The sequence below is a fragment of the Zootermopsis nevadensis genome, unplaced genomic scaffold (assembly GCF_977971745.1).
Source record: "Zootermopsis nevadensis isolate Lab colony 2312 unplaced genomic scaffold, Znev_1.0 Znev_ptg000030l, whole genome shotgun sequence".
Lineage (NCBI taxonomy): Eukaryota > Metazoa > Arthropoda > Insecta > Blattodea > Termopsidae > Zootermopsis > Zootermopsis nevadensis.
In genome coordinates, this window is record NW_028259162.1 from 7,044,581 (window position 1) to 7,065,098 (window position 20,518).

General features: G+C 35.4%; 1 protein-coding gene across 3 annotated transcripts; it reads right to left on the reverse strand.

The window, feature by feature from the left end:
• Window positions 1–365: 365 nt before the first annotated feature.
• LOC110831030 (uncharacterized) lies at window positions 366–16,492 on the reverse strand. Of its 3 annotated transcripts, none has more exons than XM_022066555.2 (14): window positions 16,116–16,491; window positions 15,262–15,316; window positions 14,571–14,705; window positions 13,619–13,840; window positions 12,941–13,252; window positions 12,367–12,483; window positions 12,127–12,278; window positions 11,214–11,499; window positions 6,408–6,542; window positions 4,834–5,055; window positions 4,344–4,658; window positions 3,169–3,276; window positions 1,925–2,073; window positions 366–1,726 (listed from the first exon to the last, which is right to left on the reverse strand). In XM_022066555.2, exons 1-14 carry the CDS (start codon window positions 16,233–16,235, stop codon window positions 1,025–1,027), a joined length of 3,030 nt encoding a protein of 1,009 aa, XP_021922247.2. In that variant the 5' UTR covers window positions 16,236–16,491; the 3' UTR covers window positions 366–1,024. The 3 variants fall into 3 exon arrangements, with proteins under 3 accessions (XP_021922247.2, XP_021922249.2, XP_021922250.2); XM_022066557.2 differs by lacking the exon at window positions 16,116–16,491 and adding an exon at window positions 15,638–16,105; XM_022066558.2 differs by lacking the exon at window positions 4,834–5,055 and having other exon boundaries at window positions 16,116–16,492.
• Between the last annotated feature and the right edge of the window lie 4,026 nt (window positions 16,493–20,518).

Consider the following 20,518-nt stretch of genomic DNA (forward strand, 5'->3'; position numbering starts at 1 on the left):
ACTGCGGTCGGGCACGCATGTCAGAGGTAGATTCAAGAAATAGTAGGAAGATTGAAGTAAAAATTGGGATGTTTTGCCACTTTTAAGATTAAAAAGTGAAAATACTTCAAACACGTGTCTTACTCGTCCTAAAACTGTTTATCAACTGCTAACCATTTATATCTCCACTGTGTCAAGAGGAGGAAACCAAAACGCCAAAATAATCAAATTACGAAACTCTAATTTCTAATGCACTGTGAATGTTGTAAAATTCTTCGACACATGGGGACGTCTTTTTAACTTATTTAATGGGGGTAAAAGCAAACAATTGCCAACAGCAATACAAGAATTTTTCATCCAGAGAAACTGATGCTTTCTACAGAATGTTCTGTGTTGCAAGGAAGGCTCTTTATTATATTGTGTCACTATTTACCTCTCTTCTGATAATACCTTATGTCATCTTTCCAACTTTTATTCGTCTGTACATACATGTTTATTGCTCCTTGTTACCTTTTTACTGAAAAAAAGTCATTTTTCTGAAATACACTTTTTAGTCTTATAATTAAATTTCTTTATTTAATAAACATTTTTAAATCCCTTTCAAATATTATCATCAGTTTTATAATAATACTTATTCAAAAAAGACCAATAAAAGCTAATTCCATTACACTCTTGTGCAGTTCATGGTCTTTTTGATAATCAGATGTATCAAACAAATCTAAATATTTCTTCACAATATCACAATATTTAAAGTCCCTACATGGAATGACTAACACGCAAGTTCACATGACTGTAGAATGGTATTTACTATTCACTGCACAAAGCTTAAAGCTAGCAAGATGAAATCTAGTTTCATGGAAATTGATCAACCATGATATGAATGTTTGCAACTGAGACTGGAGATAGAAACATGCAGACCTTTAATAAGATTCCAAAACAGAAACTTTCTTCCTTCAAAATACAGGGAAAAATGGGCCCCTAGAATTAGAATTTAAGTTAAAACATAAGATGGTCTCTCCCAATCACATGAGCAAATTCAGTCCTCCTACAATGCTAAAGTGTCAAGATCACATACTGCTTGATCAGCATCCCTTCGCTTACTTAATGATTCTGGGTATAATGTGTCTGGACCTGACAGATCTAAATAATCCAAGGAAATTTCCATCGAGTCCTCGTAATTCATTTCTGCATGAGGGTTCATTTTAGAAACATCTCTTGACTGCTGTACCAATTTTGGGCTACTATTTGTTACATCTTGTGCTGGATGGATTAACATCTGAAGCCTTGTTTTTTCACTAGTAGAATTTCCCTCATTTTTCAGATTTTTGTGGCAACAGACTTTTAGTAAGTCATCACCTGCCAGCTTCATAGCCTTAAGCAAATTTATACCACTTAACTCCAAATCAGACTCACCTCCACGTACTTTAGGTCCAAGTAAAGCACATGCCGATTCCATAAAGGTTGGGAACTTACCACCATTGCGAATGAACCATAACATCTTATCCAAATCTTTGGTTAATTTGAACTTCTGAAAATGTTTTGCTTCATTTGGAATGTCTAGTTCAGTACAATATGGCAGCAAGACAGAAAAAAACTGGCATCTGTCAGAAAACTTAGCCTTCAAGAAATTGAAGGCAATAATATCCACATCTCTGTAGAGTCCTTGGTTGCAGCATTTTGGTGGAGAAGAAACCACCATTACAAAATCAAGATGAACAAAAGCATCATTATACCATTCATATGGATCCTACAAGAAAATGGCAAATTATAGATTATGTCATCTCCAAAACCAACCATCTCAAAGAACATTACTTTCAATCCAGATATTTCAAGAGTGCCACAACATACATCTGTTTCTTGACCCAGCACATCAGATCTAATCACAGCACAACGTTTTAAATACATTATCAGATTCCACGATGTAAGAGGAAAATTATCACGGTACCTTTGATTGTGTTTTTGGAATATCCAACTGGTCCAATAGTGCATCAACAAAGCAGTACTTCCTCAGGTACTTCGCTAATTCTTCCACAACTTTTATATGAGATGCATTGGACTGAGTATAGATAACCAGTAATTTAGGTGGTTTAATATCTGCAAAACAACGGGAATTAAGCACAGAGTTTCAGGCATAACTCATATCTACTTACCCACTGAAAGATGGAAATAATAAAGTTTGTCTAGAAGTAAACACAGAGAAAACTGAGTATATGTTCATTTGTTGTCACCAGACTACAGAACAAAATCATTATATGAAGGTAGTTACTAAATCCTTTGAAAATGTGGCAGAATTCAAATACAAATATGCCAGATTTGTTTTCTGTATCATTCTGAAAGTGTAAAGTTGTTTTGTGCTCATTCTGTATTTGGGACTGATGTTACCAAATCAAAATTAAATTAACGGGGAAATTAAGAGCAAGCAATTCGGATAAAGCCTACTACCATGCAGTTCATTTTCTGTCTGACGTCTAAAACTAAAGATTAAAATATATAAATCTATAATGTTACCTGCTGTTTTGTATGAAACCTGGTCTCTCACATTAAGGGAAGACCACAAATTGAGTGTTCAAAAATATAGTGCTTACAAGAATATTTGGACCAAAGAAGGATGGAGTGACAGGAGCCCAGACAAAGCTGGATAATGAAGAGTTAAATAATTTGCAGACTTCACCAAATACTATTACAGTGATCAAGTGAAGGAGCATGAGATGGGCTGCGCATGTAGCATACATTGGTGAGGTGAGAAATGCATACAATTGAGGGTGTTTTATTTTTATAGTTTATTTAATGACAGTTTCTCAGTAGCTCAGACTGTATAGTGTCAAATGAGAGGGTGTTAGTGAATTGAAAAGGATGAGAAGGAAGTGATCATGGCCTGAATAAGGAAAAACACAAAAAATCCCAGTCACGATAGCCACTCTCTGGGTCAATATTTGAAGCCAGGACCTCCTGAATACAAAGCAGGAGAGTTAACCACTTGACCATGGCATTTGGTGATTGAGAGTGTGGATTGGATTCATCTGGCTCAGCACAGTGACCAGTGGTGGGGTCTCGTGAACATGGTAATTAACCTTCAGGTTCCATAAAACAGGGAATTTCTTGACTAGGTGAGCATATTATTAGCTTCTCAAGGACTCTGCTCCATGGAGTTAGTCAGGTGAACAAGTTTTTGAACATTCCATAACTTACTTTTTGGCAGTTTGAATTTCTTCCATGAATACAGGATGACCGTCAACATACATATAAGACCTAAACTGCCAATGATACCTACTGCCAATACCTTCTTAGTAGAAACATCTGTAAGTAAAATTGTTTTCATCATCATCTCATTTTTCACATGATAAGTCACAAAAATCAGATAATGATAACCATCTGAAAGAAAGTTTCATCATTTTATGCCATAACAAAAATTAAGTACCATTTCCAAACAAATTCCCTCTCATTTCCAATTAATTATTAATGTTTGACGATATTATTATAGTATTTACATATAACAAATGGGAACACGTATGTCCAAAACAAAAATTTACAGTAAACACAAATTCTTGCAAATAAACAGACAATATGAGAAAGTTTACCTATAATTTTCAGTGTCTATTTCAAAGGTTTTACAGAACTTACAGTGAATGATGGAAGAGCATCTTCATAATTTTTCAAACACCACTACCAAGTTCCCTCCAGAAAGCTATAAAGTGAATATAAAACCCCAACTTCAAAATATTAAACAAACCAATGGCACTGCAACACATGCTGTTTAACCCTTCAAGCATCGCCTACACCATTCCCTTTAGAGATTGACTTTTTTTTCACAGCAGTTTCTTAAGTTTGTGGCTAGAACAACTTAGGACATTAAGCATGCTATGGAACGCATCACTTCATAGATGATTTATGATGTAAATCACAACTGAGAGGTTAATTTTCTTCTGATGGACATTAACTAAACATCTAAGCCAATTGTAATAAACACAAATAAGATATTTAAGAAAAATACAATTAGTAACAGGACAATAAGAAACTACAGATAAAGCCTCTAAAAGAAACAATTGAACATATCACATAGTTTTAACATGTATGTAGAGAAAAATTAAGGCTGCCCTGAGAACATATGACAGATAAACAACATACTAGATGACCTGGGAAAAGGGTATTCAGAACATAAAGCAAGTCAAAGGAAAAAGATAAACAACATAATTCTTTCCATGGTTGACAAAGATTTTCAGCACAAGCACTACAAGAAAAGTTGGTATAAGGTAGCACACAAATACCAGGCTTGTACCATTAATTGCTTTAGAAACATTCATTTGAAATGTATTCAGTTCTTCACAGTGAAACATTAAACATCTAATTACGACCATCATACTTACTGACAATTATAACAGGAGATTCTGACACAGGGCATGCACCATTTTCACAGTAATCATTAAGTATGCGTACTTCAAATTTATATTTTCCAGATGCAAGGATATATTCACTGTAGGTGTAACTCATTTCCTCTTGTTCTGTGCCAATGAATACTTTTGTTTCTTTCAATTCATCATTGTCATGAACCTTCAATTCATATTTTTGAACACCAAAACTTTTTGGAGCTTGTAGCCATCTTACAGTGAGAGAAGGCAAATCAGAAACATCAACATACAGAAATGGGGACCATTGTGATAAATTGTTTGTATTGGTCAAATCTGAAAATAAACAGAAGTGAGGAGTGAACAGTGTAAGCAGATAAAATTTACAAAGTGAAGGGCAGTGCAATCTATGCTGTTAAGTCATTAGGTACAGTATTGTTTGTAATAAAACATTTCCTTATTTCTTTAAAATAATTAAATTGTTAACATCCTTGATAAGCAACTTCCTTACCTAATTCACTATAACCTGGAAGTTTGAACCAATACTTCCCACCTTCTCTGTGAGATTCCATTTGAGCTTCATATTCAAAAACAAAAATTTTGTAATGATCAAGGTCATCTGTCCAACGGCAGTCATAAAATAATTCAGGAATACTGTATTGTGAAGACACTGTGAACCTTCTGCAGAAGGTTCTGCTTTCATTTTGATACTCTGTATATCTGAACCTCAGAGCTAGAAAAAATAAGAGACAAATAAGAGACATGCAAGGGAACAATGCTACAATCAAATATGATGATGCATTCAAAATGGTTTAATTTTCCTTAATAAATGTTCATGTGTGACATGACAAGTGCTAATTTCCATTAACACACAAAATCCAGCCATAATAACTTTACATGGCAAGTTTATGGACAACATACGTCATTTAGAATCACTTGTATCAAATATGTAAACATGAAAATTAATTATGCTTGATAAGATTTCAGGCTTTCATGGCAGTAGGTGTAGTATCATGTAGTCTGAGTCACTCATCACCTTATGATGAAGGCAGCAAGCACCTCAGAAACTCTGAAACATCAATAAACTTCTACCAGACCACCTGACACTACATTCCAATAGACAGCCATCTAATTATGCTTTGTTTGATGGAAAACTGACTGCATCTTTTCCAGGCTGTTAAAAATAGAAGGAGAAACAAACTACAGCAGTGTGTCGGTAGCTATGTCTTTGGGTGAAAAAACAAATCTATTCCAAGTCCATTGTTATCACATTCTTCTCTGAATAAAAATTTTCTTGGATATTATCCATCGTATAGTAAATATAAAACGTAAAACGGCGTTTCGGAGATGGGACTCTATCTCCGTCTTCAGGTTCCTACACAGTTGGGCCCACTAGATAGAGCAAATCCCTATCTCCGGACAAAGTAATAAGTGAAAGTCCCAGAATAAAAAGGCAATACCACACCATCCATCCATGGGACGTAAAAGAATAGTATGTAGAAATCAAAATTCATGAACACGATAAAGCCAAAAAAACAAAAACTCACAAAAGGTGGGAATAAATAGGGATTAGCTCTATCTAGTGGGCCCAACTGTGTAGGAACCTGAAGATGGAGATAGAGTCCCATCTCCGAAACGTCGTTTTACGTTTTATATTTACTAGACGATGGATAATATCCAAGAAAATTTTTATTCAATTGACTCTTCATCATCGTCAAGAAGTTTTAGATTTGATATACATTCTTCTCTCTTCCACAGAAATATCCATAACATAAACAAAATCAGGTTTAATCAATAAAATAAATTATTAAAAGAGTTACTTATTCATCTTCCATATAAAAGAAACTGAGGGTTTTGTATTTGAAAAGATAAATCTGGCAACATTCAAAAATGAAACCATATGAAATCTTATGTGAACAGGTTATTACAGCTGTGAAAATGTTGATGTTGGTCTTCTGGTATGTACATCCATGTTTAGATACCAGAGATAAACTTCACTGACTCCTAATCAGTGGAGAAGCCCCCACATACAGTCTGTGCAAAATAATTTTTAAAAAATGAACAAATTAAAGGCAAATTACTTACTGGTCCATTTGACATCTGTTAGTAAAATCTTCACAATAGCAAAACCTCGTGACTCTTCACACTGTGGAACTGCTAGGAGCTTGACTAATGCAGGATGAGTGGCAAGGGTAGTGCTAAATGTCCATGCAGAGCAAGCTACAAAAAATTAACAACTTAGTATTTTTCAGTGACTTTCAATACAATACGAAGAAAACTCAAACCACCAACAGCTTCTGACACAGAGTAGTAAAGCAATAAGCTACATTAATCTATAGTCTTACGGAGGGTCACAAAATGTCCTTGGGTTTCTCAAATCTACATAAATTTTCCTTTATCTTAACTCCACTACTATATTTTTGGACAACTGACTATTTTCACTTTCTTACTTCATAGTTTACTTCTTTTGTTATCAATAACAAACTTGTCCTACACATAATATTCTTACCACTTGCTTTAGTGTCCTCATTCATTTAGCAACATATCCTCATTCCAGTATTTGCCAGATTTTAAGATATCATAAAACAATTAAATTATGCAACAATCTACAATCTGGGAGTTTAAATTTGGATCTCACTGAATATAAAACCTTGGAACTAGTTTTGTTTTCCTCAATTCCAATATAAGCACCAAAAAATCTTAATTTTCATAAAGATTTCATCTTTGTCACAGTACAATCATTCATCCAGTAGACTCTGGAAACATCTTTTACTATCACTATCATCACCATCAACCTTTGAGCATTTATATGGTCTCCCCAAACATCTTCCATCCATTTGGTTGATAATGAAGAATTTGGAATAGGACTAACTGGTGCATTCAGAAAACAATATTTCAACTTAGCTCTGGCTAGTCATATATTTAATTCCTTCATTATGTCTAACTTTATCACTTACTATTTACCACTTATTAATTATAACAAAATTTCTGTCTCACCCCCACTCTTCCAGTATAAACAAAAATCAAACACAACCATACCTCCTAGAGCTTCTATCACACAGTCGGAGGCATTTGGAAAGGTTACTAACTGTAAAAAAGGATGGAAAAAACATCATATTTATACTTTCTGTGGTACAGACAATAATGTGAAATCTTTAACATTATCCGTAAATACTGTCAATGTGCATGAGAATATAAAAGTAGCATAAAGCACCAAAAGAATTATTAACCAACTATCTCAGATATTAAGTAAGTTTATGGATAATGTATTGAATATGTGTTTTCCAATTTAGGTTAGTCAATTTGTAAACCAAAAAATTTATGAACACAAAAGTCATAAAATCTGTTTTGCCAGAATATAATTAGAGTTTATTGGCTTTAATCAATTTGTTCAAGCTAACAATGACATCATTCATGCAAATTTGTAAACAGTATTAGTATCATCCACAAAAAGCATGTGTTTAGACTGAGAGTTAATGGTTGGCTGTAAATCATTTGCATATATTACGAAAACTTTCATGTGCCAAACACTAACCTCAATTTCACCTTAATTTAACTCTATTCTACGCTATTAATAGAAATCTTGACATGTATTACTTACCTGAGACCTACAGGTAACGCTTTCATCCTTGCAATACTCAGGCCTATCGTGATTTGATTTGCAACTTATAACAAAGTCGCTTGTAAATATAAATATAAATGTAAGTACATCTATTGTGTACCGAGCCATATCACATAGCGAAAACAAAAACGTCCACGAGTACAAAAGTCATTTCTGAACCTTTCCTCCTTTTTTGTGCCTAGGATTTTATAAATGCCTGCGATCACAGATTCCAACAGATACCATCATGAACATGTCTTGATCACGTCACAAAATACCACAGACGACAATAATAAAAAAACGGAAAATTCAGTTTATAGATGAAAGCTATATAAATAACACTTTAAAAAGGAAAATATATGTCCCTACATGGAATTATTTTCCACTGGTTATATGATTCAACAACTCCCTGACTGTTATACAGCAACAGCCGGAAAAGTGTATCATAGGAATACATACGAAGGCTTATTTGCATACTCCGTGCAGATTTCCACGCATTGCTTAGGGCGGCATAAGATTATCAAAACAAGCCCACCTAAACGACATTATGTACAGTGCTTTCTGGACACTGCTACTTCGCATAGTGTCAGTCCGATATCTAAGTTGCTACCGATAAAATATATAGTTCGTTTCGTTTATTAGGTAAAATCAAAAAGAAAGAGTTCATTCAAAACGTGTTGTGGCCTGAAGAAAATAAGCAGATATATGATTAGCATTCATACTTGGTAATTGGAAGGTCCCGGGTTCAAATCTCGACCCAGAGAGCGGGTATCTGCTAGGAGTTTTGTACTGGGACAGTACATGATCTCGTTTTGTAATGCTCTACAAAATGAGATGCTAAAACATAGTTGGAGCCACTTTCAAAATTTCATCATTGTTTGAATTGTATTTCTGGTTTATGAGATATTACATAAAATAACTGTAAAATAAAGGAACCTCCAAAACCATATGGTGAATTTATTTCATGTTCTTGCAGGATTTGTGCTTTGTTTCTGCAGAGAACAAATTCATACTCAGATACTGGAATTAGGCTATTTAATTATCTTCCCCCCTCCTACTATATAAAGTCTGAATCACAACAAAAGCAGTACAAACAGGTACTAAAAGAGAATCTTCTATCACACTCCTGTTCACAGAATAATTTACCTCAACCAAAAATTCTCAGCAATTATAACACACATATAAGCAATAGTGGTAATGCCTTCTTATGCAATTATTTTTGCAGTAATACTGTAAATCACTATCACTATATAAATTTGTATCACAAACAAATATTGTATTTGTGCTATGACATATTCTACATCCTTGGCTTAGGCCTATGAAGGAACTATGGAATAAATTCTATTCTACAAGGACCCTATTAAGTTCCTGTAATTTTATGTGCTACCAACATAAATCCTGAAGGTTCAGAATGCTTTGACAGATTATGAGTGTGACAAAGAGTCAGACTATCTACTGTGAATATCAGAATATGTACACATACATGGTTCCTTGCCATCTAGAGTGCTGCTGCACACAAATTCAGAAGCACTGCTAAAATAAAATGGGATATTTTAACAGGATGTCAGGTAAAAATACATTAATCTGTAAAAACAGCAAACTGACTATGTATTAGCTTTATAGGCAATGTTGTTTGCATCATAAAAACCCAAGATTTGAGAACACACTTAAAAGTAAGCTGCAATAAATAAAACTGAAACATATGTGAAATTATAGAATAAGTACAATACTATCAGCTGAAAAACATAGTCATGAAAGAGACTATGCACTATGAACATGTACAGATAACTGAATTAAACTCAGCTGCTGAAGAAAACTCCTAACAACACTATGTAATTAAAAATTTCATGAAACTGTCAACTAGGCCTCAAAATATATTTGGTACATGTCAAACATACACAACAATCTCATCAACTCAACTATTCATTACATTTCCCAAAAAACTTTCATGATAGATAGATAAATAAATAATAAATAAATATACATACACACATTCCATGAATTAAAGAGTCAGAATGACAACAATAATAATAATAAAACTGATATTTTTGTTTCAAGATAGTAGTAGTAATTTAATGATGACACCTTGCTATGGTAAGCTAGTAAGCTCTTTCAGAAAACCAACACAATAATGAAGTGTCTTAACTCAAACAAAGATAATTAGCTACTAACAGCTAAGAAAGCCTGAAGACAGCTGTAATTTGAATATACTTTCCTTATATTATATTTATCAAATATTTAATTGTGATTTTAATGTATAACAGGACTTAATTGTGAAATTTTACAATGTTTAGGATGATACATTTTAACATGTAAAGTTGAGCTAAACACAGAGCCACTGAAAAATGTCTGGCATAATACATTGCAAATAAATGCTAGTTAGTGATAAAAGTTGTGTTATGGTTACTGCACAGTGCTTTAAGAATGTACAAACTGTATTGTAGCGTGTGGACTACTGTCTGGGAGTGACAAGTGCTTGTCCACCTTGCAGAGGTATCGACAAAATTCACTATGAGACCTACATAAGTAGACAAGGAATTATTCCCCTGAACTGAATTCTGACTAGAAATGGCAATGAATGCATAAAACTGTTGCATGTGTTACCACTGCCACTACTACTGTCACTATCACTACACCATCACCACCCTCAAACCTAATCCAAGCAACTCAAGGCTACATTTAGGAAGGGGGTAAGATAGGCTTATCTCTATTTTTAAATGAGCCAAAAAGTAAGCTCTTGAAGACAACATTTAATAAGGAGGCTGAGGTTTCTTACAAAGCAACATAACTTATTTAAATTCAATTCTTTTGTTCTTTTTTTTTAGTGTGCAGCATCAAGAAGATATTGTCAATTACAGATGCAGCACAAGAATCTTAATAGTCAAACACAGTTCTGGTGTAACCCCCCCCCCCCCCCAAATAAATTCTCTGTTATAACCTTGAGCTTCTTTGAACACAATTCCTCACTGATAAACATCTACCACTCTCAGGTACTGATAAAATTTAAAGCAATGTAGAATTTCAGACATCCTCATTATGTGACTCATGACTAGTTGGGTTAGGAGGATCTCCAACAGAGTCCACACATTCACCATAGCCTGTAAGAGTTTGCAATGGTACATCTTCCACTTCAACATTGTTCTGGCATTTACAAACCCTTAATAAATCATCATCTGCTTTCTTAAAAGCTGTGAGCAAAGCTATTCCTTTAGTGTTCAAATCATACTTACCTCCATTTAATTTAGGACCAAGAAGGATACATACTGAATCTATAGCAGGAATAAACTTACCACCATTATGAATATGCCATAACATTTTGTCCAAATCCTTGAACAACTTAAACATTTTGAAATTCTTTGCCTCATCTGGAATGTCTTGAATTGTGCAATATGGCAGCAAAATATTGAAGAAACAAGGTCTGGAGCTACAACTGGAGAATCTTTCCTTCAAAATTTGCAAAACATCCACATTCACATTGCCAAATGCCCCTTCCTGATTGCAGCATTTGGGTGGTGAAGAAACAACCATTACAAAATCAGCTCGAGTGAATGCGCCATTGCACCATGCAAATGGATCCTAAACAGAAATAAACATAAACTAAATTAATGATTGCAGACCACAAAATAATACATTACAGTAAAAAACATATAATATATATTACTGTCTGTTATTATCAGTCTTCTAGAATACCATATTTTCCTCAACAAAATATAATCAAACATTTAAAAAAATTCACCACATTAAAAAAGGCTGGCAAAAGAACACAGCCTATTACAAATACACCTGTTTTGTACAGGCCTATGCACATTCAAATTCACTTTAGTACTTAATAATTACATAAAATAATTTATATGAAGAATATTTACATAATATAGACCGTTCAACTCATCAGTGGCTACAAATTTCAATATTTTCCTTTTTTCTGCATTATATATTCGGTACTTGTGGGTTATAGGGACACATCGCTTTAAAAATAGGTTAGGTTAGGTTAGTTGTCATTTATTGAAATAAAATATAATAACTTTCAAGTATATGTCATTTATCCACACACATTAACCTAACCTAACCTATTTTTAAAGCGCTGTGTCCCGATAACCCACAAGTACCCTATATTCTAAGCATTCTCGTTCATATAGGTTATGGTTTTTTTGTTTCAGCCAACCAAGCTGTGTGCCTAGCCCATTTTATAAATAGTACCACTACCTTTGTTTCTGTTTCTGGAACATCCAACTGATCTAGAAGTGCTTCAACAGCACAGTAATTCCTCAAGTACTCTGCTAATGCCACCATAGCTTCAACATGGGATGCACGTGATGGAGTGTAAACAATCAACACTGCAGGCAACTTAATACTACCTAAAAAAAAAGTGTATTCAGTTATTTGCGTTTAAAGTATATACCCAAAATATAAATAATAAAAATCAACACTATGCCATTAACTTACCATTTGGAGACCGACATTGCCTCCTCCACATGTGCGAAATGAGCAACAAGAGGGGAATGAGAATCACACAGCCAACAATACCAACTACCAAAGTCTTCTTCTCAGTATTATGAACACCTGAAAACACGTTGCTTTACATTTAATACCATAGCTGCCACTTCTGGGGCCATTCACATAATGCAGACCTTCAAAGGAGTAACAATTAAATTAATTCATGTAAGAAACATTATGTAATTAAATATGTAACGCCTTTATATTTCTGACAAAAGTATTTCACTCATCTTGTTCATCATTACTCCATACGGTGATAAAGAAATGGTTGAACATTCGAGTGGTAATTCAATAAATCCAGTGACAAATTCAACATGAATGGCCCTGGATCAGAAACCAGATTATATACATCTATAAATCCATGTTATAAACTGGGTACATGTGTGACTCTCTTTTGAAATCATCAACAATTACAACATGCCGAAAGCGTACATAATTTAAAAATGTGATTTTTAACTTCTACCCAAGAGATGTGGTATAAATAATATTTTTATTAATCCAAATTAACAGCTACTGCACTTACCTACAACAATGTCTGGAGATCTGGATATATGACAGATATTAGAATCACAGCTGTTACTAATAATGGCCAGTTCAAAGTGATACGTTCCAGGAACAGAGTTAGGATAAAACAAATAATGGAGTTCTGAAGCCATTGGAAATGGGCCTTCATAAGTTTCATTTTCCCTCAATTCATTATTACTGTATACTGCCACATTGTACTTCAAAGCATCAATCCAGGGAGGAGCATGTTGCCATTTTGCAGTCATTAATGGCAACTCGGAGACATCAACATACAAAAATGGAATCCAGTCTTGTATCCTGGTGAATCTTCCTAAATAAAGAAGAAATAAAAAGGGAAATTTCAGGTCCTCGAGGCAGTGAGTATGGTGATGACTGTTTTTTGCGATGTGCCATGTTTCAGAGGTGCTTGCTGCCTCTAACATCACAGCAATGAGAGGCAATAAGCACCTCTGAAACAGTCTCTACCACATGGTAGAGCATCTCAGAAGACACTCGTCTTCGTTGAGTACTCTGTCTGAAATATAGCATAAGACTGAGGCTGAAGTGGGATAGGATGGGTTGGGTATTAGTTTAGGAATACTGATTCTTTTTCTAAAACACAGTATCTGGAAGTTCTGATCGGATACAGATAGATAGTGTTCAGACACCAATAATTTGATAGTGTACCTTTTCTTACCTATGTGTTCAAGAAGTGGAATCTGGAAAACATATTTCCTGACCTCTCTGAAAGTTCGTTCATAGGCTTCATACTCGAGACCGAATACAGTGCCCTCATACTCTTTATGCAGCCATCCGCAATTGTATATCAATTCTGAAATGCTATAATTTGATGACAAACGGAACTCTCGACAAAAACTATTTTCCTTCTTCCCATGTTGTTGAAACCTAAAGCGCAATGCTGATTGGAAGGAAACAAACCATCATCAAAACAAAGCAGAAGCAGCGGTAAAGATAACAGTTGGTCATTCAACTGATTCTATCTTTAACCTACACATCCCCATGCACTTTCAGAAGTGGTATACAGTAACATTTCATTTCTTTACAATGAACATACAGAACAGTGCACACAGTTCCTCATAACATCAACAATTCTCAGTCTGAAATTCTGCATAAATTGTAATGTGCCATGTGAAATATACTAGTTGTCTCACAGCTGAACAGAATGATCACTGCACTGTTAACTTGCCAAAACCTACACTAAAACTTCATCTGTCTCTTCCAGAGGGCCTTGGAAAACACTTGGCTATAGCAGTATCAGTTTGCAGCAGGTTTCCATAACCATTTGTTCAGTAAAGATTCCTGTCATGAGACATAACCTCTGAAAGAATGTATATTTATCAGGCATGGCAGCTCATGAAAACATTTAAAAGTACCAGTATTCATAAATATGCATGACCAAACAACATTAACAATTGGTTAGCACCCTTGCTTCAAATTCAGGAGGTCCCAAGTTCAAGTTTTGTCCTGGAGACCAGCCATTGTGACTGAGGTTTCTCATGGTTCTCCACTGTTCCTCTAGGAAAATGTCACTAAAAATTACTATAAGATATTACTACAGAGAAGACTGAATACCACAGGAATGTGAAATTCACAATTCTTCTGAATTTAAGTAAATGATGTCTACTCACATGTCAACTTGATATCTGACAACGTAAGTTTGATGTTTGTTTGTACACGACCTGAGGTTATGTATTGATATGCCTCCAGTTTAGCTGAGCCAAGATGAATGTAAGAATCATCATTAAATGTCCAGTTAGCACATTCTGTAAGATATTAACAACTACCTTATAAAACACAATTAAAATGGTGACAGATTACAATATAAATCATTGTGTTAAATTTTTCTTTTGAACTTTGTCCATCATCTAAATGCTATAAAATTGCAATTCAGAAACTATATTTTACTTCAGATGTGGACGTTTCCAGCTAGTTCAACCAGGAGGCCCAACAGATGGGTTTTCTACATTGTAACACATCTAAAAATAATTACACTTTAATTTTTAATTAGTGCATTCATGAGTAAAAAATATCAAAAATATCTACAGAATGAATCACATAAAAGTATCAGACAGTATGTTTAGAATTCTTCAACAAATATTACAAACATATATATCATATATATATGAAATCAACTAGCTCTGAATTCTATTTAACTTAAACATTGTACTTTGATTTTAACTCACTCTAAAAGGAAATTAAACACCAAATGCCCAGAATATTTAAATAACCTACAATTTTGCTGAAAATATGCCCTAATTCAATACAGAAAAGAGTACAATGTCCTTACCTTCCTTTTGCTAATTTTTCATGTAAACTTACCTGACTGAGAAACTGGCACCACAGTGCAATTGAAATATGTTGTTGTATATGAGAACTGCAAATAAAATAATAAGTAAATTAGAATTTAACATAAAAAATTAATATTGTCCAAAGAAAATGTCATAACTATGGAACTCTATATTAGATTACAATCATATGGCAAATTTTAATGACATGTATGTCTGCATATAGTCATCAGTATTTTATTCTGGGAGGTGATGTTGTCAAGCAAAAGAATTAAAAATGAATACAATCAGATACAAAATCTGGTGACTATGCCATGTGAGGTCAGCAACTGCTACCAACATTACATAATGTTGGTACATGTTCTGATGGAAGTTTAAATATAAGACAAAGAATTTTACAGAAGGAATACCTTATGTCTCCATACTGTCATGCTTTATAGTATAATAACAGCATCTTTTACTCTGTGCAAATACTGATAATCCATATATGGTAGGAAAGTTCTGCCAAAACATAATACAGATACTCAAGATAAGGCTATAACATTTCATGTACAGTAATTAGTATAATAATTTTTTAATAAATATCAGTATCCTTTGAAAAACAAAAGTGAAAAATCTGAATGTGATAAACTGTACATAATAGATTAAATTCTTTCATCAATAAATAAAAACACTTCATTTATCAGACAATTGTTAGAGAGGAAATTTCTGAACTCTTGCTCCAAGAACTGGAAGTTAAAAATACTAAAATTTGTCTCGTGTTATGACAACGCGTGATAAATGCATTGTGACCCTGAATCATGGTTCACTGTGTTCATTTCTCTAAAACACTGCACAAGATAATACAAATGCTGTTACATCATGATGAGACTATATGGCACAATTAACCTCTGAAGTGCATGTTGCGTTTTCATCAGAACACATATTATCATCAGCGTAAAATCCAGCTGAAACCAAGTGTCCTACAAGTATAAAAATAAATATTGACACCATGTAGGCATTAGCCATGACGTATAATATTGCCACAATATTCAAAGAATGTTACATATTCATAACTTATATCCCGCTTGCTAACTCCATATTTAAGCTCGTAACATTGCTGTATGTAAAACTACAAACGACTTCCTGCTTTCAAGACTTTAAGTATAAATACACGATACTGTCAAACCACAAGCATAACCAGTATAACAGACAGAGGCATTTATTTGCAAACAAAAAAAACAAAATATCGACCACTACTTATCCACGATACGCATATGATATCGACTTTTAATAATTTGTCTACACAAGACAGCCATCTAGTGGGAAGACCTTATACCATATACTAACACGATACGACTCGATTACCGTGTGGTGTGAGAGATGGAAGCATGTTCTCTCGATATCTCACTGACAATTGAAAACCACGATTGCAGACGATGGATGCTACCTGCGCAATGGTACTGTCAATGGGGAAGAAGAGACTTTCCACGCTCTCTTTTCCTTTTATTAATTAACAATCACAACTGTCCATAAGATAAAACAGTTGTTCACAGACCGTTTTCTTGAAAAGAATACCTGAATGCCTTGTCCTTTATGTGACGTCCTGTCCCTTCCCCACGTTCCCCCATCCCAATAAATCCTCCTTTCTTGTGTCTCAAACACCTATTTGATCTGAACTGTCACACAAATTACGTCTTTGGTATGCCAAAATTCAATTCCAAAACACTATAAACAATAACACATGGCAAGGCGAAGAAAGTGTTCCTGTACTTACTTCATTAAACACAACGCTGTAAAACCGATCGAGGGTCCCGGGAACCCACTAGATAGGTAAGCCCCAAAGCCGAGTCTACACTTGACGGCAAACACACGTTCAAACCCCGTAGTCAGTCACCTTACTAACTGAGCTATCAAGAACGTTTTCTTAAGCAACAGGAATGACTGAGCCACTCATATGATTTATTTTGTGAATTTCTCTTAAAATAGCTGTTTTTAAAATAGACCTGTATACTAAAAATTCGACATAATACTGTAAATAAATTACTACAACTTCCAACATTCATTTAGAAGATTGATACAAGGAACATAACACATCAGATGACATTGTTATTTTTGAACGAGCCTGAGATGATATGAAGTCAGATTCTCTTCCACAGTGGTAACATCTCTGAGAAGCGAACTAGGGGCGGTTTGGAAATAATTGGCCGTGACATACAGTTAAGGGTAGACCTGAAATAGTTGCAGGGATCAATGTTGTTAAATGTAAAAATTGGCATCACCACTATTCGATTTGGTACTAGACCCCATGGACAATTATTAAATGAATAATGTGAATTTTGGTGCAATAGAAACCCTTTCACTAATGTAGATCATATGACAAGGCTTTAGTTACACGAAGGGTGACATCTGACGTCACAGATCATTAATAACATTATTATATTGATTACGTTGTCAATGTAAAAAAATGCACTCCGTTGTGGTTATGGGAATAGCTCTCTCGCTACCTGTGTCCTGCATTATGCACTTAATGACACTTGTCATACTGAAAATCAACTATATCACAAAAAACTCTTCAAAATTTAGAAGTAATACTTTCGTATTTCAATTTTGTTTTAGACAGGACGCCATAGGGATTTTCACAAAAATAGTGTTAAAGATGACTTAATAAAGGTATACATTTCACGATGAAATAATCTCGTAAATTAAAATTGCTTCATTTACTTTATAATACAAAAATCCGTTAAATTAATTCGAAGTTGACATTTGACAATAGCATTTGCGGACACAAATTCCACAAAGCAATACACGTGAATTCATCAGAGCTGGTTTTCAGGCTTACATGTTTACAGGTCATTGGGCCTAATCGTTAAGGATTATGATAATGGAAATTGAAATGAATCTGACTGAATAACACGCATTCCGACGCCACCTCCCTCAGTAGGGCCGTACAAACTAGCTTCACCTAAATAAACGCGACGACATCAGCAGATAAAATTACGCATCGCCTATTCATGTCTTGTACTTCCTGCGATGGGGCCAGTCCATGCCAAATTTCAACTGCAGCTGCATCTCATCATTCAAGAACTTCCTGCCGTGTAAGTGTAATTAACCCCTCCCACTGCAAAAAACCAAAAAAAAATTTGGAATTCTGATATCACCAGCAGTCCAACTTCCGATGCAGCCCCGGGCGCCAATGTTGTAAAGTGAACGGGGTTACGGGTTCCAAGAACGTGGAAGACAGCCATCTTAATGCTCTAAAACAGGTACAGAATTTACCTAATTATTCACATGTTAAAACAGCGTGGAATTCATCATATCTGACGAGAAATGACACAAATACTTCGCTCTTCTCTCCTTAAACAAAAATTCTCGTTCCCACATGTAAAATACGAGATCCTGGTGTAAACACTCGGAAGCAGATTTCAGAATTATCGATATATTCCATGTGTTAGCGTCCCATGGCCAGTGGTTTCCTCGATATTGAAAAACAACGAATGCATTAGCGTCATGTTGGTTAGTATTTGTTACATAAATGGGATAATTTTAATCTTGGGGGGTCCCGGGTTCGATTCCCGGCGGTGCCCGAATTTATAACTTGTGTTGGGCAAGGCCGTGGTCTAGGCAACACGGAGTTTTCCTCCGGGGGTTTCCCCGGTTTCTCCGTGGCATCTCAACAATTACGCCATTCACACACAGAAGAAGGCAATGGCAAACCATTTCTGGATCATCTGCCAAGAACGTATATGAACAGGTCCCAGTCCGAGAAAAGGATGGAAGGATCCTGTTCATATGGACCTGTCGTCAGACAGAACACTAAATAAAATAAATAAATAAATTATTCAGAAATAGCCACGGTGGTCTAGCGGTTAGAACGCTGGCATTGTAATCCTGGGGTCTCGGGTTCGATTCCCGGCGGTGCTCGAATTTATAACTTGTGTTGGGCAAGGCCGTGGTCTAGACAACACGGAGTTTTCCTCCGGGGGCTTCCCCGGTTTCTCCGTGGCATCCCAACAATTACTCCATTCACACACAGAAGAAGGCAATGGCAAACCACTTCTGGATCATCTGCCAAGAACGTATATGAACAGGTCCCAGTCAGAGAAAAGGATGGAAGGATCCTGTTCATATGGACCTGTCGTCAGACAGAACACTAAATAAAATAAATAAATAAATTATTCAGAAATAGCCACGGTGGTCTAGCGGTTAGAACGCTGGCATTGTAATCCTGGGGTCTCGGGTTCGATTCCCGGCGGTGCTCGAATTTATAACTTGTGTTGGGCAAGGCCGTGGTCTAGGCAACACGGAGTTTTCCTCCGGGGGCTTCCCCGGTTTCTCCGTGGCATCCCAACAATTACTCCATTCACACACAGAAGAAGGCAATGGCAAACCACTTCTGGATCATCTGCCAAGAACGTATATGAACAGGTCCCAGTCCGAGAAAAGGATGGAAGGATCCTGTTCATAAAGTGTCGCCAACCTCCTGTAAAGAGACGGCGTGATAAAGAAGGAGAAATAGGATAAAGCGCGGACAGGGTGTGATGTTGACCACTCACCCTCATCTAGTACCGAGGTTGAGAATGAGTAGGAGCTAAACCTCCACTCCCCTGATCGCCGACATGAGGCGTAACAGGATAGCTTTACCTTTTTTATATCAAATGTCGCAGTTGTAATTGATGCTGCTTAAGTCCTTTACGCACAAGCGACTTGAGGTGGGTATATATTTTTTTGAACAGCGCGTAAGCCATCGTTTCTTTTATGATTCGTAGTAGCAATTATTGTCAAGCTGCACTTAACAAATAGGAGTTTGTTTGTTAGTTCGTGAGTGTTGAGAACAATTGCATGTATATTTACAGAGCGTCGTAGGCAGACAGAGAAAGAAAGTATCAGAATAATAGCAGCATATATTTGTTTCCTAATTAGGATGAGGGGAGATTTTGTTTTGACTGCCTATCATCTTAGCTGGGACAAGGCATAATACGTAAGTCCTGGAGAAGAAAATGTTTCATGACCGCTGTAGGCCTAATTTAAGTTGTTGCAAGAAAACTGTCACGTCACCTCGCCTGAAGTAACAACTTTTAATATCCCGCCATCACACACGTGTATTTCTTAAACACACGGACAAACGCGTTATCTTATTAATTTCAAGGTTTTGAGATGCCTAAAGATGTGGTCCCCGGAGGGATGCTGAAGAATTAGAAACGTATGATTTATCTATAATCTAAACCAGTGGTATTCAACCTTTTATGTTCTCGTACCCCGAGATATAATTTATCTTCAACTTTGTACCCCCAAAGTTGTTGGTGTATAAT

Excerpts from the sequence above, each read along its gene's own strand:
- LOC110831030 (XM_022066555.2), bottom strand. The coding sequence starts at position 16,235 with ATGGCTAATGCCTACATGGTGTCAATATTTATTTTTATACTTGTAGGA. Across the intron at positions 2,074-3,168 it reads GAAATTCAAACTGCCAAAAA|ATATTAAACCACCTAAATTA; the intron begins GTAAGTTATGGA and ends GTTGTTTTGCAG. Across the intron at positions 1,727-1,924 it reads TTCCAAAAACACAATCAAAG|GATCCATATGAATGGTATAA; the intron begins GTACCGTGATAA and ends ATTTTCTTGTAG.